At 40.7% G+C, this 27356-nt stretch overlaps 1 protein-coding gene across 3 annotated transcripts in view; it reads right to left on the reverse strand.

Annotated features, from left to right (window-relative positions):
• The window catches only part of LOC131038538 (uncharacterized), a 158469-nt gene that overhangs the window by 122767 nt on the left and 8346 nt on the right, over nucleotides 1–27356 (reverse strand). For 2 of the 3 annotated variants that reach the window (XM_057970997.2, XM_057971000.2), the window contains exons 3-7: nucleotides 10284–10385; nucleotides 9739–9882; nucleotides 9490–9584; nucleotides 9252–9381; nucleotides 8989–9093 (exon numbers count right to left, since the gene is read on the reverse strand). In XM_057970997.2, coding sequence (XP_057826980.2) covers nucleotides 8989–9093; nucleotides 9252–9381; nucleotides 9490–9584; nucleotides 9739–9882; nucleotides 10284–10385 — 576 coding nt within the window. The remainder of the gene's footprint in view (nucleotides 1–8988; nucleotides 9094–9251; nucleotides 9382–9489; nucleotides 9585–9738; nucleotides 9883–10283; nucleotides 10386–27356) is intronic. The other variant, XM_057970998.2, reaches the window with a different exon arrangement.

The raw sequence follows: 27356 nt of genomic DNA on the forward strand, positions 1-27356 counted from the left end.
CTTCAGCATCAATCCCAAGGTTCAATTTATAAAATTATTTGGCAATTACCTAGATAGTTAAGTGACTTTAATTAATCTTTCTTAAAGTCAATTTATTAATTATTTAATATTACCCTTTAATTAGACTTTAGGTATAATAGTTTTTAATTTTTAATTCCCCTTTTTGATAAATTTTTGCCTTGGGAATTAAATAATATTTTATTTCTCAAACCTGTCAAAGATGGGACATTACACCTATCTTAAAACTTCGAGAAAGAACATTTTGATTGTATTTTTGAGATAGAGATTTTTGATAGGCTTGGAGATGTTTGAGAGCATTTAATCGATGTTCATCGAGCAATTCAAGCTGGTATAGACGTTCTCGGTAAGTGTCATCATCAATTAAACCTTTAAGGGAAACTTGCAAAGAGGGAATTTCCAACTCCAAAGGCATAATAGCATCAACATCATACACAAGATTGTCCGGAGTAGTACTTGTAGCTATACAAATACTTGCGCAATGTGTTTAATCATAATGTCCAATGATAACGCAGCATGTAAGCCAGCAATAAGGGCTTCACACTTCATATTATTTGTACAGAGAACTTTAAATGGAAGGAAAGAGGAATCAATTTACCAGAAGGTGAGAGAAAAACTACACCCACTTTGGAACTAGTTCGACATCTTGATCTATCAAAATACTTTTTCCATGTAGAATCATCTTGTAGAGAAAAGAAATTCTCATTAGAAAACATGTCTAAACTACGAAAAGAATAGGGTGAAGGTGCATCAGCTAGCTGATCAGCAACAACTTGTCCTTTTATTGCTTTTTGAGAAATAAACTTGATATCAAACTCATAAAGCAACATTACCCATTTAGCCAATCTTCTAGAAAGATCAATTCTAGAGTCTAGATGTTTAAGAAGATCAAACTTTACTACAACATGAGTTTCTACATGAAGGAGATAGTGGCTTAGCTTATGTCTTGCGAAAACAAGAGCAAGGCATCGTTTCTCTAGTACGGAGTATCAAGATTCATAATCAAGTAAAATACGACTTGTATGATATACTGCTCTTTCTTTTACCATCATATTCATGTTGGCCTAATAAAATTGCTATAACATGAGAGGATGCTGAAGTGTAAAGCAAAAAAGGGCAATTTTGTACAGCTGGCATAAAAATGGGAGGACTGGTCAAAAAACTTTTGAAAGGTACATTTTTCTTCAGCAAATTCTAAAAGGAGGGAACGATCAAGCCCAATTGAGAAATAAATCTTTGAATTGCCTAAATTTTCTCTTGAAGACTATGAAATTGAGAAACATTCTTAGGTAGCGGCATATTAACTATTGCATCAATTTTATGTGATATCCCCACAATTTTTTTTCAATTAATTTCCAGTTACAACACAACAAGAACACATTAAGGTTAGGAAATGAAAATACAATAATGCTGGAATTGTAACCCTTCCACTTTCTGATCACCAAGAGCCCAATATGGGAAGGTGAGAGCATACGGTGTTGAGGGGATCGTTAGCTTCAACAACTGGAAATATTACAATGCTTGGCCAACAAGCCAGCCCCTTCCACTTATCCAGCGAATGATAGAAGTGCTGATAACACTTGGCAGTAAACCAGCCAAGGACAAAACCAAGACAATGAAGCAAACAATCACTCAACCACTTATTCAACGAGAGGATTGGAAATTACAATCATGGAATAGATCACTCAACCACTTATGCAGTGGGAGTAATACATTATTAACTGAAGTTTGAAGTTGGAAAGATAAATAAAAATGCAAGGCGGTAAACCAGCCTCTTCCACTTATTCAGTGGGAAATGAAGAGCAATTCCAAATACAACTTGCTGATAGTACTACTATTCAACATTACAATAGTTATCATGTCTGCAACAAGGGTAAATCACTTAACACAACTGCACATATTGCTCAATCTGCTCCACAAGGTACAAGGGACTCTCCACACAAGAAATAACTCCAAACTCAAAAAACTCTAAATCTGATAAACTTCCAGCACGCTGAAAAAACACAAACCAGCAACACCAAATCCCACTAAAACACTCACAACTCCCTCAAATCTTAATAGAATGACATGAGACTGAAAGCATATGACTCCTAGGAGGCAGGCGATCAAGCCTAGAACAAATAAATAATGAACGCATCCCAAAGCACTCAGCCACATGGTATGGCCAGCTAAGGGGGGCGATTTGCAAAATAAAATCCAAGACACCAAATTAAGCTCTACAAACTCACAAAATGTATCGCCTAAACCAAAAAGAGAGATAGAGGAAATACCTAGAACAAGAAGAAGAACACAATGAGACTTAAGAACAAAAACCTTCTTCAGCACACCACACGAACAGCAACCTAGACACTCTAAAGCACTTCCAAAGATCAGAAAACAATACATAAATCTGCAATATCATCTTCAATCCACTCCTCTAAATGAAGAGCAGGCTCTGGCTCGACTAGTGGCTACACAGTATGCATTAAAAATACAGTATTAAATTTAATACTGCCATTTTACTCGGGCAAAGGAAAACTCAAATACATTCAATATTGGAAGATTTTTATCCATTGTCTTCTTGTGAGTGACTGAGTTTTTCAAGATGATGATGCTTGTTTTTCAAGATTTTTATCCACTTTACTATTGTATCGTTTGCAATTAAGCTTATAAACACAAACCCCTTGTAAACTTGCCACTTTGCTCAGACAAAGGAAAACTCAAACACATTCAATTTCTGAAGATATTTATCCATTAACAGATTGCTGATTGAACATTAGAATGACAGAAATTTACATCAGATATTAATTATTAACAATATGCCTATTATCAGTGACCAAACAAGTACCATGGAAGTGCTCCTTGCTGTTCATGTCTACAGAGGTTTTACCGAGTTTCCCTATTTCTGTAGCAGCCAGAATAATGATGTTGCAGCCTGAAAAAATGCCTCCAAAAGATTCGAACAGACCTTTCCTTATTGCTTTAGCTTACCAATCTTCAATGCCTATCCACATTGCAAGATATGCTCAGCTCATAGACTCCAAAGACCAGGGCCATCCCTTTCATTTCAGAATTAATGAGCAAGGGAAGGTGTGAAATAAAGGCAGAATACCACACCAGGAATAATTCTTTGAGACACCCAAACCCTTGAATATGCTTGTCCTTAAAGTAAGTCATCACTGCTTATATCCTTGTTGCCACACAAAAGTACTCAAAGCAAACCCCACATACAAGATCACCAAGCTGGTAAGGAAAGCCCACATTCTTCCTTCTTCACCCTAACTACAGTATGGTATCCAGCTTATACTTGAAAATGGCCCATGGCAAAACATTAATTCCTTCGCATAACAAGTAAAAACTAATGCTTCCAATGTAGGCATCCAAAACCAACTAGAGTTGTATAAATCTTGTTTCAACATGTTTTTTAAAAAGATTAATGAAACCCTTGCCCATTACAAACACTTTATTATCATTTCCCAATTTAACTTCCGACTCAGAATTATCTAGAGGAGCAAACATATCTCTATTTCCTATCATATGATTACTGCATCCATTGTCTGAAAACCAAATATAATTATGGCAACAGTGCTATCTTCCTTAATGGCTATTCACTAAGTCTATGCTTGCAACTATTTGTTTTCTCTTCGTTTGTTGCACTTAAGAGACTAGTTTAGCTTTGTATTGGACATCTAATTGTATTGTTTTCTGAAGCTAGTTAGGGATTTTTGGAGGCCTTGGATTATGGATTATGGATTTTTGGAGGTCAGCAAGTTAGAAAAGAGTTACTCCTATATAACAATATTAACATTTTTTTCTTTCATATGGGTATATCTCTTTGAATTCAGTTTGGGATTTGAAATTCAATTACATATCTTAAGTTATTGCAATCTTGAAATTCAATTACATTTAGATTTCCAGTTTCACATGTCAATGAAATACAAATGCAATTAATATACACAAACCTAACCCTAGATCCCAAAGAATTAAACACTGAGTGTAATGTCTTTGCAGAATTGATTCTTCATCACAATGCCACGTCTAAAAGACTCTGCGTGGACACATTGCACAACAATTCCTAGTAGCACGAAGGTCAAGTGCAATTGGTGTCTAGAGGACATCAGTGGTGGAATTTATCATTTCAAATGGCATTTGTCAAAAGAACGAGGAAATAACACTGAGATATGCAAAAAATGCCCTGCAGATGTCTCGTATCAGGCAAAGCAAGCTCTTGAAGGGATTGCTGATAGCAAGGCCAAAAAGGAAAGAACAGGGGTTGAACTAGGTTCTAGTTCTGCAAATGCCAGGAGGAACCGTTTGAGTGAGGAGGATGGTGAAGAAGGGGGTTTCAATGAATCTGGGTCAACACCTAGTTCTATAGCATGTGGACCAACACAGGTGGAAGAAACATAAGTACTTTCTTCCAACCTCGTACTACACCAGGATCACAAACCACTTTGGAGAGTACAGGATGGAGGAAAAATGTCATAGAACAAGCAAAGAAGGCAATCGGTAATTTTTGGTACTCCTCTCACTTGGCATTCCATGCTTCCAAAAATCCATATTGGCAACCTATGGTAGATGCTATTGTAGCTGTAGGTCCGGGTTTTCAAGCCCCATCTTTTGAGTCTTTGAAGGTTGGAATGCTACAAGATGCAGTACGGGATGTTGAAGATGTTGTTAAAGAGCATCGGTTACAATGGGCTATTACTGGTTGTAGCATTATGTCAGATGGTTGGACAGATAGAAGGAACCGGACTCTCATTAACTTCCTTGTCTCTTGTGAGATTGGCACTGTTTTTTTGAAATCTGTGGATGCATCTAATATTTCAAAAAACACAACTGCATTGTTTGAGATGTATGAAATGGTAGTTACAGATGTAGGGCTACAAAATGTGGTTCAATTTATCACTGATAATGTTGCTGCATGTCTTGCTGCTTGGAAACTTCTGACAGATAAATACCCTTCTATTTTTCTTACACCATGTGCAGCACATTGCCTTGATCTAACCCTAGAGGACATTGGAAAAATTGAATGGGTTAAGGAGGCATTTCAGAAGGTTCACAAGGTGACCAAATTTATTTATAATCACACAAGGGTTTTGTCTATGATGTGCTCTTTCACTGGGGGCAAGGAGCTAGTTCGACCGAGGGTGACAAGATTTGCAACAAACTTCCTTGCATTGCAGAAACTATGTGAGCAAAAAGTTAATTTGAGGCGAATGTTTGTTTCAGCTGAGTGGATGGAGTTTAGCTTCAGAAATCAAGCAAAAGGCATAGTAGCGACAGAGTTCATCTATTCTACCAGCTTTTGGGAATCGATTGAACAAATTGTTCAATTTTCAGAGCCTCTAGTAAAAGTTTTGAGACTTGTGGATGGGGAGAAACCCCCCATGGGATATTTGTATGAGGCCATGGATAGGGCCAAGGAGGTGATAAAGAGTAAGTTGGGAAATAACAAGGATATGTATATGCCGTTGTGGGACATAATTGATAGGAGATGGGATGGACAGATGCACACTCCTCTCCATGCTATGCGATACTTTCTCAATCCTTTGTTATTCTAAAAGACTCCATACATGGATATTGATGCTGAGATCAAACAAGGCTTCTTCAAGTGCATGGAGAAAATGTTTCCTACTGTGGAAAAATTTGATGCGGCTACGGCAAAGTTGCAAGTGTACAAACAGGCTAAGGGTTTTCTCTCTTGTAGGGCTGCCTTGCAAAGCAGGAAGACCATGCAACCAGGTAGACTCTATAAACTTTTGAGAATCTCTTTATTTTGCCAACATGCTCATTAAGTTTGTTAATATTTTAAGATAGAAGACTAATATCACCTCCATATAATGTGTTTTTCAGCTCAATGGTGGGCTTCTTTTGGAGATGAAATACCAAATTTAAGGTGGATGGCGGTGCGCATTTTGAGCCAACCATGCAGCTCATCAGCCTGTGAGTGTAATTGGAGTGTTTTTGAACACATACATTCCAAGAAACGCAACCGCCTATCACAACAACGAATGAATGACTTGGTATTCGTTCACCACAACCTCCACTTAAAGATAAAGAAAGCTCAAGGTGAGAATATTAATATATAGTTGCAATAGTTGAAATTGCATTCACAATTCAATATGTTTCTCACTCGTAAGGCAAAGACTAATTTCTGCATGGCAAAAATCAGGAACTATTGAGGAAGACTCGCCAGTTGACCTTGATGAGATAGATCCAGAGTGTGAGTTGATTGTTGTTGATGATGATCATGATCATGATCATCATGATACTCCACTTGAGTCTGAAGATTTTGATATCATGAGGGAAGCCAATTGGGATCGTTAATGGTTCAATCGAGCTAAGAGAGGCTCTCACCTGGGAGCTTCATCATCAGAGCCTACTGCCCTCTAGCATGTCATTGTGTATAGTTATTTTTTTGGAATTTTGTACTTAGTTTACAAGTTGACTTTGTACAAAGTCACAAACTATATTGTAATCGACATTTTGACATCTATCACCATCTAGATATTATTTATGTTGTGGTATGTTTTTTTGCAATGTAGTTAGCGATATGAATATAAACAACGAAAATCTATTTTCTACAATTCATATGTTGAAGTGTCTATTTTATTTGCCTACAATATCTCTATGCTATGGAAATGCCCTTAAATGGTAAAAAAAAGTAGTTTTTGATTGTTTTTCTGCAATTTTTACGTTTTTTTGTAAATCCGATTTTCTCCCGATTTTTTCACGATTTTTTCAAAGAATCTTATACTTTTGTTTTGCTGATTAATTCCCCAAACGATTAATGTTTCTTTGGATTGAGCAAGTTTCAATTAATAACTCGGAGGGCGAACCATAGAAGGGTCACCACAAATAGTTATTACTTTCTTTGGTCGTAGATTTTCTCCATTAATGTAGATTATCAAACTCTTAGGTCTATCAGGGACACCAAAGACAACAGTTACATTAACAAAAAATTTATCCTCTTTGGCAGAAATATCAGAAGAACTTTTGAAACTAGATTTCTAGATATAAGAAGATACTTCTAAGAAATAATCCAACGCATCATCTAACATATCAAAATCTTGTTTAGAAAACACAATATCAAAGGACATTCATGTTTTGAACTAGATCTTTGAGTTTGTTTTCCCTCACAGAGGTGCGCCGCTGATAGTGTAAATCTAGTTTTTGAAAAATTGAATACATTTTCATTTATAAGGTACTCCCCTGAAAATGGGGTTTCAGACTTAAATTCTTTTGACTTTGCTTTTCCATTATAGGTTTGCACCTGATCTTCTGCCTAGGCAGATTTATTCAACAGAAACTATCTTTCTTTGCTGTGATGAATGACTTCTATAGCTTCCTTCCATGATCCCTTCAAAGAGAAAAAAATACGACAACAAAAACCAACAGGGCAAAACTTTGCAATATGACCATCTGTTTCAATGAAAAATAATGATTTGACTTAAAGCTTGACACTTTACGAAATTTTCATATGGGTACAACAAAATTTGAGCAGAAGAAAAACAAAGAGCCCTTCTAGGGCTGAGACCAAAAAAAAGAATCTATTAACAGGATTCCTAATAGATCACGTAAAGTAAAGGCAGTAATCAGTTGAAGCAAAAATTAAATAAAACAGATGAAGCGGAATAAGTTCCATACACCATTCTAGAGTGAATGCAACTACGTTTTATCTCTCCATCTCATATATATATATTTTTTTTAAACGCAAAAGGCCAAGGCCCATAACATATTTAATATAATATAGAAGAGATAATTACAATAGTTACAAAAGTGTTGTGTTTGTTTTGAGGGAAAAGAACATCCTCAAAATCAATAGAAGTCCCAAAATGGATTCCGCAGAAGGAATCATACACTACCAGGCACAAGCCGAAAACATTCCATCTCATATATTATGAATCTGAATTTTAGAGATTTCTTAACAGTACAATTTACAATCAAAAATTGATTCCATACAGCAGTATTCAAATTTTTAATCTAATAACAAATCATAATTTCGAATTCTGATTCGTTTATGCAATCACAAGTTTAGAACAGATCTCACCCATCCATTAGCAAAAATAGCATATTTATTAGTGATACACGATTAGGAAGTACCAAAAATGATTTCATATCACGAATTCCCGGAGGAGAGTCATTCCACCTAAGGAATTTACAATAGATGGGTTAAATCAATGCTGTTGGAAATCTGCTTGAGGGAACATTATACACAGAAAACATATAGCTCATATATTTCCTCAAGATGATAAAAAAATAGAACAGTTTTCTAAAAAGTGGTTTGCTTTGCTTAAAGAACAGAAAGAAGAAGAAAATATGTGAATAATTGTTCCGTTATAGACATGTGATTAATTTTCTAAAGAGCTGCAGATTCTTCTCTTGAATATAGAGAATGTGTTTAACAACTGGTGAGGATTCTAATTTCTAAATGATGACTGAGAAATATTTATACATGTAATAGCCTTTACTCTCCTTCCTTAAGTAAGAATAGTGAAGATAGAATCAGCCTGTTAACTATTCATGTGCTCGCTTACGTTGGTTCTGTCCTAAATATGAATGAATGAAGCATTTATACACAAACACCCTTTAAATTTCCTTCCTTAAGTCAACTTAGTGAAACTCATGGAATCAGCATCTTAACAATTCATGCACCCTCTTACATGTGCTATTCTTATGTTTTCATATATATACATATAATCATTGTTAGCATCTTTGTAAAGCTTTTCGATAAAACCATGCAACAATATTTGCCTCAATGTTTTGGATCACACTCCATGAACCATCACTAGGAAATCCAAGACAAGAGATCCAATACATAGAGGGGAGATATTGTTACACAGTTTATCCAAAAGCTTTACAAAGCTGCAAAGATTTGTTTGGTCTCATTTATAAATTGTGGCATTAAATCTAAAGCATAATGTATATAATAACCACAGTCTCATATGCTACTTTTGAATTTATTTTGTATGAGATTTGGTTACGTACTTGATCCATAAGGCAAACCACAAGATCTCTCATTCTATCATGGATATCAGTAGAATTTCCACGAACATGAACATGCAGGAGCAAACCTAGAGCATTCAAGTAAACCTGAAACACCAGAAAACAGCCAGTTGAAGATAAATATTTGAGATTAAGTTTCTCTAATTTGCTCAGGTAATCAAAAATTAAGAAAAACAGCCAGTTTTGCATGAACTAACTTGGACACTTAATTCCAGAAGAGTATATAAGGCTTAACATAATCCAACCTGAGGAGAGTCAACATTATTTTGTTGCAAGGCAGCCCAGATATGAGAGTCATATATATCAAATATTTTACTTAAATGTGCATGACCTTCCAAGTAACACAATGCTAGATGCCACCAGTTATGAGTGTACCTGATATGCAGTAGTATATCAAAGTATGAAAAAACCTAATTGCAAATCAACTATATCATGAAATCTATAGATCTCCAAATAGTAATTAAGAAAAATTAAGGAGTTTACATGAATGAACAGCAAGCATTCCATGAATCAGCACATGTTTCCATAAAATGGACAGCCTCATTAAAACGGCATTCATGTTGAAACACATGGCATAACTGTACCAGGAGCAAATAAATATCAAGGACTTCAGACAAATAAAAAAGGTGAAAAGCAGAAGTGATATATGACTTCTGTTTAGATCTTAAAGAAAAATCATTTATCTTGCAAAGGATGAAACCAGATGTGTGCTTCCTATGGCATGGTACACACCGCATGCTGAGACCATGGGTCATCACTCTTGATTGCCAAGCCTTTCCTTGCTGCCAATTCTGCATCTCTCATTCTCCCAACCTCCAATAAAGGAAATGAAAGCATCCCATATATGTAGTTTTCATCTTGATTTTCTGGCAAAACCTGTCTTAGAAAAGTAAACTTATGAACTACAACATTTCTACTCTCTAAAAGACTGAATGTGAAGAGAAAAATTCTCTTACCATTAAATTTAATTTTTATTGGGCTGTCAATTTTTATTCAGGATGAATATTAGAAAGAATACTTAAAAAAGAGAAAAAAACCTTTTCTAAATGTTCACAAAAGCATATTAAATTTTGACATTCATATAAAGCTTCATGCCATCAAGTTGAGTCTGAATCAGCACCTTTTGCAGCATAACATTATAAGTGAATCTATCCATGTCTATAACATATATTTTAGGTCAGACTAGTTTAAGAGCAATAACCCACAAAGAACGAAATGCTCAAAAATGCCTTTGCAAATATGCATCAGACAAGCGTTGATGAAACAGATAAAAACACCTGTTCCACAAGCTGTAGAGAAAAATCTGGTCGGCCAATGTAAAAGCAAAGAACCTGGGCTCTTTTCAGTGATGCCAAGTCTTTTGGGAAGTCCTTCAGAAGCTGCAAAACAAAATATATTTATGTCCTTATTCTGGAAATTTATGCTCCACATGAAAGAACTCCAAGAAAATGACAAATAGAGCAAAAAGCAAGCATATTGTGATACTGGAATAGAAGGTAACTACTACTGGATGCAGACAATGCCACTCCCATTAATAAAAAGGAGAAGCATATTCCAGATCCAAACATACAAAGTTTTCACACAGTAGAACTTCAAGAATGACAAATCATCAATGTATAGTAATAGAGGTATATAATTGCATGTATAAGTACACTAAGCACACAATGTGAAACTAGAAAATAACAATAATGGAAGCTGAAAGAATACATCAACAAGTAAACTGAAAATAGTAAAAAGAGTATACAAATTAGAGAAAATATGAGTACATTGTACATTATACTGGCAGAAAAAGCCATATAAAACTCAACTTTCCTACTACTTTTGTCCCTTTTGTCATCACGTTAAATCGTCAACATGCGTTAGTCCAAGTCAATTGTGGTCTTCCTGGTCTGCTTTCAAGGTTTCCTTGTCATAATTTATTCTTTGACTAATTATTTTGCAAGATAATGATGATCGACACAAGCCCAATAATAAGTAAATGATGATGAAATACCAAGGGCAGCAGAAGAGCAAGGAATGATAGATCAAGCAAAAGCAGATTAGCTCATGAAAGATGGCAATGAATGTTGAAACTCCAATTGGCACATGAAAAGTGGCAATGTCATTGTCTTTCTTGCATTGATCGTCACTGAGGACAAAGGGGATTTAAGTCGTGAAGTTTTCCAATGAAGAGGGTTTTCCCTTTGACTTAACCAAGATAAAATTCTGCCCAAATCATAAAAGTGCCGACATAAGTGTCAAACTCTTAAGTCATATGAATCTCTGAGGAGCACACAAAAAAAAGGCCTAACCATTGGCTAATTCCACCTAAGCCTCCACCAGCAATTATGAGATTAGTTTGTCATAAGATATTTCACTAATGATTTAAAGGTTGGCAACATTGATGACTTTCTCTGCCTAGATCTTCAATAACAATAATATGTAAACAATGTTCTGCCTCATGAAAGCCAAGTGCACTTCTATGATGACAAAACCATTATAAAATTCAACTTAAAAAGAGGTAGCTAAAATAAGCCTCACAAGTACCTAACCTGACTCTTCCATCATAAAGTTCCATCCAACCACCCTTTTCTACAGTAAACAGCAAAAATGCCCTTGAACACTTTTTGCCCAGCTGAAACACTGAGGGTGTATGCCAATCAAGGCCTGCCCATAATAAAATTCCCCTTACCAACTTGACACTGGTTCAAACCTCATAAGCATGAGCCCAAGTGGCTTTTGCCATGGCATTATGTGACAAAGCTTGCACCCACAAGATGACATAAAACTAGCAAAGGCCTCAGTGGCATGCACAAACCATACATTTACCTGAAAAGGATGCCTAAAATGCACTCCAAGCATTCATTCACCTGGCTAAAGCACCAATTTTGCATGCCCATCTGACTATTGCCTGGAAATAAGTATATTATGATGCAACTCTCACTTTGAACGGTCAGCTGTGAGTCAAAGTGGTGCCTATTTTTTTTAGTTGCTCGGCTTTGTGAAAGCAAAAGGAGAGATTTTAAAGCTTACACTTTGAGCTTACTCCTGCAAATGCAAGTTGATTTGCCATATTTAACAAGCAACTCACACTCAGATTTCCAAGCAGAAATTCAGATCTGTTTCTCATCTTTCCGCAGGTGTATAAACAGATTTCAGCACCATAGTAGGGCAATTTTGGGTACTGAATTTGCATCCTTGAGGATTAACTTTGTCTTCACTTTTAGCAGATTGCTTTCACCATTTTTATCATTCCAAAGGCCCTAGAACAGGACATTAGGTTCTTTTGCCAGAGATGGAGCAGCAGCAACAGGGTTTCAATCCACATTACAGCAGTGATCATTCTTTATAATGCCCGAGTAATGTGTTTCTTCAACACTTTTTAATGAATTCCACATCAATTTTCCTCAAAGGCACTTAATATCAGCAATAAATTGAACCAGACTTAGTAATTTTTAGTCTCAAGGCAACAGTTAAGTCTTTCAGAAGGATTTTACTCAGAAGATTTGAGGTTTTCAAATAAAGACAAACCTAGGATCTGGATATAATTTTAATCTTCTATCATCAGACATACTGCTGTTTGCATTCCTCCATGGTTACCAAGCTCTCAAGATGGCAAAGCCATCATCAAGTGATCACTTTCAGATTGTCATAACCCCCAAAGCAAATTTACATCTGCACGGTAGGGCTGATGCAAGGAAGGGAAGAGCATTCGTATTACCTTGGGGAAGTAATCGAACAAACACATTAAGAGTTGGTTTGTTAAGGCAAACGAAGTAGTTAAGGGAAGCGGTTGTGTTGTGAAGAAACACGTCACCTTTCAAAGGAGACACTCTTTCCCAAGGGACACATCATTCCAACAATGGAAGGTATCACACAGAGAGGAAGGTAGCAATGAGAAGGAAGATAGAAACTACTCCCAACAACAGCAGCAGTTAACATCAGAAGTTCCATGATCAAGTAGCAGATTGAACCAGCAGCAATTAACATCATAAACACAATAAATATTATGTGGTATAAATATTGCTTACGTATTATCTGCCAGTCATTATCTGCATGTATACATACTGTTTATGTATAATAAAGACTACTTAAATGTATTTTTCTGTTGATAGAATCAGAGATATTTTTGTCTGTCTGAAATCCACTGTTGGCGGCAATATTGTACACGGAAATAAAACTAGTTAATTAAGTTGTAATTGTGTTGGTTAGTTGGCGACCGAGGGGTGGCAGTTGCGGTGCGATGGTTGGCGCTCGCACCCCCTCAGCATCTTTATATACTTCCGAATGTAACTTGTGGAGAAGAACGATTATGAATGGAATAACATCTGATATATTGCATCTGATATCTATGGCATTATTATTCTGCATTACGTGTTTTATCTGTGTGCTTTAAGTTATTCACCCAAGAGGGCAAACATCCACCCTGTAGGATGGGCCTGGGGTGTAAGCAGAAAGGGGCATACTTGGCTGGTGAGAAGTTGTTCTAGAGATCAAAGGGGTCCCTAGAACCACAGTACACTGACCTAGAGGGCCAACTATTCCACTTGCGACCCCGCCCAATCCCACAAGGTGGCAAGTGGCTTTAGGGAGATAAGATGTGGATGGGAAATGCAGATACAAGCTACCAAGGGAGAGCACTGTGGTAGACAACCCTCTTAGGCTTGGTATAGGAAAGTGCTTCAGGCGGACCCTCCATGTTCTTTCTCACAACTTCAATATGTTTACATGTTTGGGAATGTGAAAAATTATCTAAATATGGAATATGTCTATGTGTATATCTGCATATGTTGTTTCAGTTAAAATTGCAGTTTTCAGACCATGGACAGCACCATTCAAAGATACTTGGTAAGTCAACATTCTAATATTAAATGGTTATGTGATCTTAGGGTAAATTCTTGGGCAATATAGTAAGAGGACATTACACAGATTTTCATTTTCAATAGGTCTTAAGAAGGACCCTGCAAAAGGACCTGTGGGAATATGAAGAAAAAGGCGGCTATTTAGAATGTGGATTACAAAGCTATGAGGACTGCTGCTGATACAATGAATGTCCTTGAGGCTGAGGTCGCTGAGACCCTCAAAAGCCTTATGTAACTGGGTCTGTGTTGTTTTCCGTTTTTTGGTTGCTGGCTTTGTCTGTCTGGCTTTGGTCTCCTTGCTGCCTTTTTGCACCCGGCTGGGCTTTTGTTGTCTCTTTGGCTGCTGTTTATTATGCTTATCCATGCAGCCCGTTTTGTTTTGGATGTTAATTTCTGATTCTATACCTCTTAGAATCATTTTGTTAAGGGTTTCAGGGGCCCCTTCAAAACCTGTTTTTGCCTTAATCCAAAACAAAAGCGATTGCAAAAATCTTCAACGATATTTTGTATGAAGTTGTAATTCTTTTAGTCATCATTTGAAGTATGATGCAATAACTTGATTTTCATCAAAGCATACAAATGAAGGATTTTGGTGTTGCAAAGTTTGCGAAGTTGACATGGAATTGGTGCTAGAATTCATAGAGAAGAAGATTTTCAAATTCAAGACAACAAAATTGAATTGTTAAGAGTTTCAGTATTTGTTTGGACTTTGGAGAGTTCACCATTATTAGTGTGAAAGTGTTCCAAAATCTAAGAAGTCAGAAGTTGCTCATGTGCCAAGTTGCTATTTTCAGTAGCGGCTATTTTTGGTAGTAGCTATTTTTGGTGTCTTGTTCCCAGCAAGGATGAGGACCTATTTTTAGGCCACTGTAGTTAGTATTATTTTATTAATTGTTTAAGGGTACATTTGCTTTAAGTTCCTTTCCTTCTACCTTTAACATAACTTTTGGAGAACTTGGTTTAACATATTTCTTTTTGGGATCACTAATAATTAATTTCAAATCTCTAAAATCATATTCATTGTAACCTATAAATAAGTGCCTTAGGCACTATTATCCTAACTTTTTGTTTTTCTCCCATTACCCATTTTCAAATTTCCCATGTTGTCGTTTGCCTTGGTGTGGTTTGCAATGTCCGTTGAGGGTCTTTCGTCAATGTGGTTTTCAATAAGTCAAAATTGGTGTTAAATGTTCTCCTAATGCTTGTGTCAACTAGTGAATATGCTTGAAAGACCTCGGTTGCCAATCAAAAATGTTCAAATCAACTCAAGCATGCTTTTCGTGCCCTATGAAAACATGTGGAGTCCAATTAAGGGCTTGCAAATGTTGCTTACTTGCTCAACTGCTTCACAACCCCGCAAACCCAAAAGGCTTACAAAGGAAATTTTGTAGGACACTATCACCTCAATTTAATGATTTGTCAAATATCGATAAACAATAAAAATTACAATTAATGTTCAATAATTTTCATATTGCTTTTCATCAAGAGCATAAAGTCAACATTTGGTTCAATCTTATTTGAACCACAATGAGTTACAATACCACTCCCATTAGCCATATCATGTGTAGAAGCTGCCTCATCTAAAGAGATTTCACCAAGTTCTGCAACAACAGCGTCTAAGTCAGCACACTCAAGAGTTAGATCACAATTCCTCGTCAACCCCTCATTGTAAGCAAGTTTCTTATGTGACAAGAGATGCAAGTTGGAGTGCACAAAGACTAAATCCTCAACTTCTTTTGCACCCAATCGATAGCACTTAACTAAGTGGATAATAGAGTTTGCACTCCAATTCCTCTCAATTGAAGAGCTTGCAACCTATAGAAATGTTTAACTTTTGGCAAGATAAGCTATATTCCACAAAGCCTCAAAACAAAGGGGCAAGGGGACCGAAAGGTGCCCAACCGATTTGTAATGAAATTTTTCTGATTTGTAAGCTGCTGAATTGGAGGTTTTAATGTTGTTTTTTTAATTTTTGTGCTTGGGGTTCGATGCCAATGTATTGAATAGGATTTAATCATAAAGAGAACCAATGAACCACAATTTCAGAATTCAAAATGTAGAAATAAAGTGACTGATAATTAATTTCAGAATTCTGATTTAGGAAGAGCAGTAGAATAATTTTCAGATTCAAGAATTCTAATTCACCAGGACAACAAAATTTCATACCAAGAATCCCACGCCTAGCCTGGAATGAGTTTTATTGGAAAATTGACACCGAATACAATATAGGAGCTCCCAACTGCTGACAGTGGCTCCAATTAGTTTTATTTGCTACTACCACAATTACTGAAAACAAATACTAAAGATCTAATGAGTCACACACTTGGCTCCCAGGCTGGATTATTCAATCTACTGGAAAAATCAACATTCTGGAGAGAACTTTATTCCTGTGGCCTGCTGAAATAATCAAAGTGCTGTTGTGAAGTGCTGCACATGAGATTGGTATGAGTTTTATGCCCTTAATTGGCTGAATCGATCAAGTATAGCATCCAGAGGTTCTGCAAGTGGTACGGCTGCCTAAGAGGGTTGTATGGCTGGCTTAGGAAGTACAATGGCTGCATTAAGAAGATCACAAACCCTCCAAAATCTGCAATTCACTAAATTAAGTGTTCTTTGAAGCGCCAATAGGAATTCTAAGTGAATCCCTCTCTCCTGTGGATTGGGGTTTCATCCAATACACTTGCCTTCAAGGAGTTTCCGTTCCCAGAAGACTCAAATGCTGCTGAAAATCTTCTCCAGAGCTCAATTCTCAACCTGTGATGTAAAATGAATTCAAAGATACCCAAATGAATGCTCCTCTTGTTGCTTTATAGCCTCTTAACCCTAAACATACCTTTTAGGGTTCTCATGCCTTATTTAAGATGAAATTTATTTAGTAATTATTCCCCTAGCAAGTTCACCCAACTTGAGGGTCTTATTTGTCATTGAGATTGCCCACCTTTTTAAAAAAACATTATCTCTAGGGGGCATGCCATGGGGGTGCTTTAATGTTTTATTAATACTCTATAACTTGACCCCATAAAGTCACTTAAATTAACTTTTTTCTATTTTTAGAAAAAGTGACCTTATATTATAATAACATTATATTATCAAATAATAACACTTCCTAGCACCCAAGTGTCAAGTATAGGACCCCACATGCCAACACTGTCATCTCCTATTCACTGAATTCACCTGCGGAGATGGATATGAGTGATCAACTAGGAAAGAGGGGACATTACAGTCCTTCCTTCCCAGGATTGCTTTCCCTCAAGCAACTGCAAAGCTAGATGTTTGTTGTCGGCATAAATTGCCTATTGTTATGTTTGATAATATTTGTTATCCGACAAGGTATTAATTAATTGTATTGAGTGGGTTGTCAGTCTTGGGTGGTTATGTGTCAGTTGGTTGACGGTTGTGTACCTCTCGGCAACCGTCGGGTCCTTTAATTATGCCATGTACTGTCAAGGAAGGGGGATGGTATTGTCGGATCTAGTGTAATCCTTGGCCGACCATCTTTGGTCTCTTCTCTGTAATAATTGAATGTGCGAATAAAGATATATTTTCTGTCGTGTCTGGTATGCATTGTCATGTACATTATTATTTCCTATACTTAATTTACCAGTTGTACCAGCAAACATTTTGGCGCCGTTGCCTTAAAAGAAATCATGTCAACCTTGAGTGATTCATGTCCATAGATTCCATCAAAGGTGAGAAGAGGCCACAAGGTGGTCAAGACCGAGCGGTTAGGTGACCTACCGACCCTCGGCGGGAGGGAGCACAGAGACGAGTCGAAGCCTGGAAGTACTCAGAGTGTTGGGACGCTGGAGGTGGACGTGTAGAGGACGTGCGCGTGTCTGAGAGTGCAAGGAAAGCACTGGAACGTAGCGGTCGGAACAGTTCACTCAGGTCCGACACACCTGGAAGTACTCGCAGTGTTGAGGACGCTGAAGGTGGACGTGTAGAGGACGTCTGCGTGGCCGAGAGTGCAGGGAAAGCACCGGAACGTAGCGGTCGAAACAGTCCACCCAGGTCCGGCACACAAGGCGAATACACACGTACCTTCCGAGTGAAAATAATGTTGAACACCCAAGAGAAGCAGAAACTACTGAAGTTCACGGGAGATGGGCCGGAGGACCCGATATGGCATTGCAAAACATGCATAACCATTTGGGAGGCAAATGGCCAAGATGACAAGGACTACTGGCTGAAGGCATTTCCCGCCACCCTTCGGGGGATCGCCATTGACTGGTACACAGACCTCGATGCCCAACACAAGATGAGATGGAGTGATCTGAAGAAGGCGTTCCAGGAGGAATTCAAACTCTTGAGGGATGATAATGAGATCGTGGCCGAAATCTATAATACTAAGCAAGGGAAAAATGAGAGTGTACGTGCTTACAACTGTAGGCTCAAAGAACTGTTGAACAAGATGGAAAACCAGCCACAGAGGGATTGATACCCTCACTGAGCAAGAAGATGAAAGTAGTGCCTCCATCCTCATACGCCGATGCGTACAATCGAGCGATGGACATTGAGAGTGAAAATAAAACCTCCTCTCGAGAGAAGAGGAAGACCAATGATGATGAGAGCACCGAAGGTAGCAGTGACGAAGAATCCAAAGGCGTACGAGCCCTTCGACGGGACATGTTGAGAATGATGAAAGAATTGAAGGCTAAGAAAGGAACCAGCAATGAAGGTAATGAACTATGGTGTATTCAGTGCAAAAGGGAGGGGCACACGAAAGCTAATTGTCCTAGAAATATGTTTTGTGAAATTTGTCGAGTGCTGGGGCATTCAATCAAGGAGTGCCCGTACAATTTGAAGATGAGAAGTACACAAGTACTCTTCACACAGGGAGAGTCAGCCCATCGAAATCACAGAATGTATCGCCAAGTGGTTATGGAAATCAACGAGGGCGAAACCAAATACAGTACGACTCCAAAGGACGTCCTATCATACAGTGCCGACAATGTAGTGAATGGGGACACTTTGCGAGAGACTGCCATAACAAGAAAGACAACATACAATTATTGTGCAAATGGTGTGGACCAGGGGACCATGAAGACACCAACTGCTCGAATCAGAAGGGTATTAATATGCTGAACGTGGAGGAACAAGAGGACATAGTTTTGGCAATCACAAGAGCACAAACAAAGAAGGCAATGTATTCAAACTCTGGTACGGAAAAGGAACAAGCCGAAGTAGAACAAGTGTTGGCGAAGGAACGAGTAACTTCCAATGGAAGTGCAAGTATGTCATTGCGGGAGTCAGAGAAGAACATAGTCTGACAGGTGCTACAAACAACTGTGCCCATCAAGGTGGCAGACCTTCTTCAAACTATGCCGCAACTGAGAATGGCAATTGCCAACACAGTCAGTGACGACACAATTTTCCAGAACCAATGTAAGCCACACGAGGAGGAACTGACGGGAAAACCATCAGCCGAAGGGAATGAGTCCAGTGATCCAATGTTGTTTACGATGAGCATTGGGAGGAAGTTGGCGGTCGTCAAGATGGAAATAATGGGGAAGAAGTTGACAAACACCATTGTCGATGGAGGCTCGGGAGTAAATGTACTGCCAGAAGACACATGGAAATGTCTAGGGAAGCCGAAGCTTTGGCCGCCAACCTTCCACTTGGTAGGTGCCGACCAGCACAACATCTAGCCGTTGGGAACATTGATAGCACAAAAAGTAATGATTGGGACACAACAATTTTTCTTGGACTTTGTAGTTATCCGGTTATAGAAGAAGGTGTACGATGCACTTCTCGGGAGGGGATGGTTGGTTACTGCCAAGGCGAATCATAACTGGAAGCGAAACACACTCTCGATCAAGAGTGACGGGAGATAACACATCATTGACTTGAGGAACCAGGCGGTGAGTGAAAAACTGGCACCCTCGGACTCTGAGTCTGAGGGTGGAGAGTTAGGTGTGGACGGAGGAAAGAAAGACAGGAAACCCAACGATGAAGGGGTGTTCAAACTAGAAGATTGCTCTAAAGATGAGACGAGTTCTCTTAATGGATTATTCCACTAGCAAATGGAGGATTATGAAGTTTTCCACCCCGACTGTAACATGCTACAAATTGGCCAAATTGAGGAAGTACAAAGTCCGTCGTACGATATTCATCTGTGCACATTCGGCATTGGTGTGTCTGGTTTGTACGAACAATTACCAAGTGAGCCTGTATTGTATGAACAAAGGTCGCCAAATGGGAATGGGGAAGTATCTAAGGTGTACGAAGAAGATTCACAGGGTGAGGATTTGAAATTGGATGCAGTAGAGCCTGGTGGAGATGCCCCGAAGAAGTTAATACTATACACTAAACGGTTCATATCAGCCGAAAGCAATTCAGCCGTACGATTCAGAGCAGACAAGAGCAAGTTGGCTTCTGAGGGTCCAGGTTGCGTCGACGTGATGAGGTTACCACACGAAGCTAAGAGCCCCAGCTACACCGTACAAACTAGAGAAGCCGAGTGTTGGAGATCCGTACGATCAAGGGAGAGCCGGGGAAGTAGATTTGACAACAGGACAAAATCGAGAGAGGGAAGGAACATTCCCATCCAGCCACGGGAGAAGTCGAATCCGTACGGTGCAAGTGAAGAAGCAGAAATGTCGTACGTCATACGGTCAACAAGTACGGTTGAAACACAGGCGCATAGCATCATTCCGTATGGCAAGGCGAGGAGTCGGTACGACGTACGGCAGAGCACCATTCCGTACGCCGTACCGTCAACCAGTACGGTCGACACACCGGTGCATAACACCGTTCCGTATGGCAAGGCGAGGAGTCCGTATGGCGTGCGACAGAGCACCATTCCGTATGGCGTAGCTCACCCGTACGTCGTACCTAGTTCAATCAGCCCATACGGCGTAGCTCATCCAACCATTCCATACGGCATAGTCCATTCATTCGACCTATATGGCGTACGACATAAACTACATAGAGAAAAGGGTATGGTGTATGGTGAAACCATACGGCGGATATGGCACAGGAGGCATCGTACGACATACATGGAAGCCGTACGAACATCGTACATGAGGCATCGTACGGTTTACAGGGATGCAATCAGGGAGAGGTTGTTCAACCACGCTACAGGTACGACAACCAAAGGCAGAGGCCGTACAACAACCAAGAGAAATCCGTACGGACCACAAGAGGAATACCGTACTGTCAAGGAAGCAATATATCAAAAACTCGAAGGCATCAGCTTTGAGTTGGATGAAGGGAGTCTCAAGCCACACACCTATGCATCGTACAACCAAGAGAGAAGCACAAGTTTGTACGAAAGAACAAGTCAGAAAACACAATTCCCGTACGGGAGAATGCACCTTGAATACAAGGACGTCTTTGCCTGGACCTACAAGGACTTGAAGGGGGTACCACCGGCATTGTGCGTACATCGCATATCCCTCGTATCAGGAGCCCAACCCGTATGGAGGAGACCATACAGGATGAACAAGAACTACGCGGCCAAGGTGAATGAGGAAATCAACAAAATGTTGGAAGCTGGGATCATATTCAAAGTGGAAACAAGTGACTGGGTTTCCCCAATAGTCATTTCTCTCAAGAAGGAAGCCAATCAAATAAGGATATGCGTAGACTTCGGGTACCTAAACGTAGTAACAATTAAAGATCCATTTCCAATCCCATTCACTGACAGCATTCTGGAAGAAGTAGCTGGGTATGAGATATACACATTTCAAGATGGGTTCTCGGGATACAATCAGATAAGTATTGCGGAAGAAGATAAGCTAAAGACCACGTTCGTGGTGGAGGAGGGGGTGTACGCCTACAATCGCATGCCCTTCGGGCTATGTAATGCACCGACAACCTTCCAAAGAATAATTTTACACATTTTTGACAAAATGTCCGTAGGAAACTTCAGGGCATTCTTGAATGACTAGTCGATTTTCAGTGATCAGGACACCCATCCAAAGGCACTCGGAGAATGTATGGAGAGGTGTCGGAAAGCTAAGCTAGCTCTTAACCCGAGGAAGTGTAGGTTTATGGTACCGCAAGGAAAGCTCCTTGGCCACATTGTTTGTAAAGAAGGTCTAAAGATAGAACCAAATAAGATAGGAGTGATCGTCAACATGGAGGATCTGACGAATGTGACAGGGGTGAAGTCATTTTTGGGCCACGTTGGCTACTACCGGAGATTTATCAAAGGCTTTGCACAAGTCTCCTGGCCCCTAAACAAGTTGACAAGGAAGGGAGAGTCGTTTGTATGGGGTACGGAGCAGGAAGGGGCCTTCAAGGAATTGAAAGATCGGCTGGTGAGTGCACCAATACTGTTGTACTCGGATTGGAATAAGGAGTTTCACGTACACATCGATGCCTCCAACTTCGCGATTGGTGCTACCCTTGCACAACTAGGGACGCAAGGACTAGATAACTCCGTTTTTTTCGCCAACCGACTTTTGTCAAGGGCTGAACGAAACTACAACACAATGGAGAGGGAGGCACTCGGGATGGTGTACGTAGTACAAAAGTTTTGCCACTGTTGGCTACTCCATTCACGTTTTACGTGGACCATCAGGCACTAATGTACTTGGTAAATAAACCAATTATCCAAGGTCGAGTAAGTAGATGGCTACTACTCCTGCAAGAATTCACCTTCACCATTATTGTACGGCCAGGCAAGTCCCATGTGATAGCTGACCAACTATCAAGGATCAGATCAAGAGAACGGGTCAAAGTGGTGAACGAGGACTTCCCAGATGCACACTTGTTCCAGATTGAAGTACTACCATTGTGGTACGAGAAGATCGGCCAGTACCTCTCTACTTCCACATTCCCAAAGGAGATGTTCCCGGGGGAATGGCGGAAGCTGGCACTAAAGAGTAAGACCTTCCATCTGATCAATGGCCTGTTATATAAAATGGTCCCCCGACCAAATCCTGAGAAAATGTGTTATGGAGGAGGAGATCCCCAATGTTTTGAAGGAAGCACATGACGAGTTAGCAGGCGGACACATGGGACCAGATGCAACTGCGATGAAAGTACTTTTGGCCGGTCCGTGGTGGCCAACTCTACACATTGACGCCCGAGAGTGGGTGGTCAGGTGTGACACTTGCCAACGTGTAGGAAAACCACTCAAGCGAGACTTCATGCCCCTCTTTCCCTCACAGCCACAGGAGCTATTCGAACGGTGGGGTCTAAACGTTGTAGGACCCTTGAAGCCAAGTAGCATGCACAAGTGCAAATATATTGCAATGGCTACGAAATACCTCACCAAGTGAGCAGAAGCGAGAGCCTTGCCAGATAACACGGCTCTGAGTAAGGCACGATTCTTGTATGAACAGATCGTCACGAGGTATGGGATACCCCTTCAAATCACCAATGACAGGGGAGTGCACTTTGTCAACCAAGTAATCTGTACCATGACCGTAGAGTTCAAAATCTTTCACAATCTCTCTAGCCCGTACTACCCCCTAGCGAACAGACAGGCAGAAGCAACCAACAAGGTATTGGTGTCAATAATTTACAAGTCGTGTGGGGTGGAGCAAGAGGACTGGGAGGAAAGGCTACCATTCGTACTATGGGCCTACCGCACAACCTACAAGGTCACCACGGGGCATACCCCATTCCAGCTCATGTACGGGAAGGAGGCAGTGGTATCGGCCGAGTACACCATACCTAGCCTCCGGGTGGTGGTGGATAATAGACTCGGTGATGAAGAAAGCTTGAGCGCAAGGCTTGACAACCTAGTGAAACTGAACGAACGAAGGGTAATGGCACAATGGGCAATGGAGGTAGCGTAGCAACAGTAGAAGTACTGGCATGACAAGCACCTACGGCGGGTCAACTTCCGGCTGGGGCAGTTGGTTTTTAAGTATAACGGCCGGAACGAACTCCGACCGGGGAAGTTTAAAGTTCGTTGCCTCAGACCCTATAAGATCAGAGAGGTTGGCAAGAACGGGGCGGTGAAGCTATCCACTCTAGATAACAATCCAATCAGGGACCCAGTGAATGGTTCAAAACTGAAAGTCTACAAAGAACGGGACAAACCTGTGATTGGGATTAACATGCTGGGATACGCTACAAAAGGGAACTGGACCATTGGCTAGAGCAAGGAAGTCGACAAAGATCCGGTGGTAAAAGCAGAGCCCTACCGGAGAGATGAAGAGTGGGCAAAGCCTTTTGCAGCCATGGAAGAACGGCTTGTGCCAAAGCAGGTTGAAGGTGTTGCAGTTCCCAGGAACCACAAGCACCTCACAAACGCGTATTTTGGGGATCCAGTTGTATGGGTACGGGTTTCAGGCATTGGAAGAAGCGGGCCCCATATGAAGGTCTTCGAGAAGGGTACGTAGCATACAATATCGATGAAGAGGTTGAAGACCGAAGGAAAGCCGAGAGTGCAAATAAAGAGGAGGAACCTGTAGACCTAGAGGAAGAACTTGACTTAGAGGAGTACGGGGCAACCCTAGGTCCCTGTTTAAAGATGGTGCTGGAAACGGAAGACATGTTCATCATCACCTCCCAGCCAAGCAAATTGGAAGCCGCACCAAATTCATTATACCGGGTGATCCCTAACCCCGCAGGACCGCCGGAGGTTGACGGAGAGAAAGTAAAATGGTACCAATAGTACGAAGGCCGCTACATTGTCGGGCGGTATAAGGGGGTGGGACCTACTCCATTAGTTGACAAGCAATGGGACCTGGAGTACGTAGGGACGTGTTGTGCACAAGAATGCTACAGGAGGATGTCGCACGTATGTATGTGGTTGCACAATTCGGAGATAAGGCTAAGGACTTAGAATGACCCCTCAAGAGGGAAGAGGAATAGAGGAGACGAGGACGTCGACCAAGGATCAAACAAAAGGTAGAAGGAAGTCGGGACGAGTGGCAAGGGAAGAGCAAGGAAGAAATCAAGTATCCGAACAACAAGGAGGAAACTGAGGGGGCGAAAAGATCATTCAATAGCGTTCGCAGAGGCAATAAGCTACCCTAGGGATCACAAAGGGCCATTTGAACGATGCAACCTAACCTCGGGATACCTTGGTAAACTGAAGGTACGAAGAGTTACATTTAAAAAGTGTTGTCAAGTAAAAAGTTTAAAACAGCTGATAAGAGAGGGGATATTAAAAGTGGAAAAAGAAAGGTATATGGAGGAGATAAAAAGGCCAGGGTTAGCAAGTATTAAAATATTAAAGTGCAAGGCAGAAGTAAGGGAAATAAGTAAGGAAAAAATACAATTGATAAAAAGGCAATTATTTTATAAAAAGTTAATAAAATACTTATGCCTAACCCTCACCCTGATAAAAGATTATAAAGACCCCCAAAAAGGCCATTTGTACACATTTCAAGAAAGAAGTCAGAGCCGAAGAAGCAGACTTGACAGCAGAACAAAATCGAGAGAGGGAAGGAAAAATCCTGTCCAACCACAGGAAAAGTCAAATCCGTACGATGCAAGCGAAGAAGCAGAGCTATCGTACAGTGTACGGATTACGTGAACGATCGGCACACAAGCGCAGAGCAAGGAGAGAAGTTCGTACGGCGTACGACAAAGCACATCTCCCCGTACGACGAAGCACGCCATTCCATACAACATAGCCCATCCAATCAACCTGTACAGCGTATGGCAAAGATTGCACCAGACACATAGTACGGTCTACGGTGAAACCATACGGTGGATATTGCACAAGAAATGTTGTACGGTGTACATTGAAGCCGTACGGATATTGCACAGGAGACGTCGTACGGTGTACAGGGAAGCAAATAGGGAGAGGTCATACAGCCACGCTATAGGTACGGCAACCCAAGGCAGAGGTCGTACGACAACCAAGAAGAATTTGTACGGACAACAGGAAGAAGACCGTACGGTGTCGTATGAGAATCGACAAAGGGAAGTCCGTACGGACAAGGAAGCGGTTTATACAAATTTCGAAGGCATCCATTTGGAAATTTGTGTCGTCCGTACAGTGTTAGGCGCAGAGTTCAAACAAATTGCGGAGGTTGTACAGCCAAAGGAGAGAAGCGTACGGACCTATCCATACATCGTACGAGCAACAACGGGCACAATGGTCTGTACAAATTGGCAGAGCACACTTGCAGACCATTATAATAACGGTCAAGGACTGGAAAAAAACAGGAAAACAAGGCAAAGTAGCTACAGTGCAACCATGACCGCTACAGACCCAACCAACAGCAGCAAGAAGGCCAAAATCAGGCCAAAAGTGTAGAAGGATCCGAAGGGAATCACTACCGAGAATGTAGCCTTTGAGAGCGTGACTGGCAACAAATGTCGTACTTGGTGGGAGGAAACCCATCCTGACCATGTGATAAAACACTCCCTCAGGAAGGCATGGGTAGACCATGCCATCCAGATACCGACATTCAACATCAAGGATTTTGAGCTGGTGTTACGCACTATGGTGTCTGGATACAACCGCCAGGAAAGGGCTTCCATCATTCAGTTCCAGGGCTGCACGGTACGAGTTTCCTTCAAGGCGGAAGATTTCAGGAGGGTATTCGGTATACCTGAGAAGGGGGCATCTATAGCAAAACCGGCCAAGAATCTCACCAAGGAGAAAAAGAAGTGGCTGGTGGACTTGGTATGCAAAGATGACCTCACAGAAGAGCAATGGAAGAGCGCCTAGTCTGACAGTAGGGGATTGAAGCGTGCTTTTATTGCACCAAGAGAATGGAGAATGCTGATGGACTTGGTAAAAAGTCGGCTCACAAGGGCCAGTCGTGCATCCGATATAGCCATTTGGATGATAGGGTTGATAAATGGCATTAAGTGCGGCAAAGTTTACAACTGGGGGCAGCTTTTGGCGGAGAGGATTCATGATTTCCTCAAGCTGAAACACAAGACATTTTACATGTGCCACCACGCTATCAGCCTCTTCCTGGATGTTGTACGCCTACAAGTGTCGCCCTAGATGTGGGGGACTTTTGAATAGCGCGGAAGGGTGGAACCTAATAAGTCGTCCATGTACTATTATGCCCATCTGGACACACTTGGTGACACCACACAGCCGGCAAAGAGGAGGAAGTTGGACGTGCCCGTTGAAGTCGAAGATGACAGCAACACCGAGGATTCCGAGGAGGAGGCCGAAGAAACTGAGGAGCGAAAGAGTGGAGATGAGGGGTTTCGTATGGCACCACACACGGTAGGAGAGGACGAAGGGGAAGCGGAATTGCAGCAACAGGAAGAGGAGGAAGAGGAAAAGCAACATGGAGGGCTGCGAGCACAGTGGAAGAGCACGCGGGTGAAATTTATACCCCCAAAATTGTCCTCTTCAGCACACTTGGTACCACAGGAAGCACTTACAATGGCCAATCCGATAGGGGACGTACGACCAGTAGGGGTGCTATTCCAAGAAATTAATGAAGGAGAACCACCGACACAACAACGGGTGTCACTGTCGCAGATCAATCTAGCTGTACTCGAGTCACAAGTTACACCAGTCACAGAACGTTCCAGTAGGCCTGATCGTACGACTAGTGACCTAGGTGGCGGGAGTATGGTAAATCGTACGATGGCAGAGGTCGTACAACACAGTCCGAATAAAAT

The sequence above is a fragment of the Cryptomeria japonica genome, chromosome 10, assembly GCF_030272615.1.
Source record: "Cryptomeria japonica chromosome 10, Sugi_1.0, whole genome shotgun sequence".
NCBI lineage: Eukaryota > Viridiplantae > Streptophyta > Pinopsida > Cupressales > Cupressaceae > Cryptomeria > Cryptomeria japonica.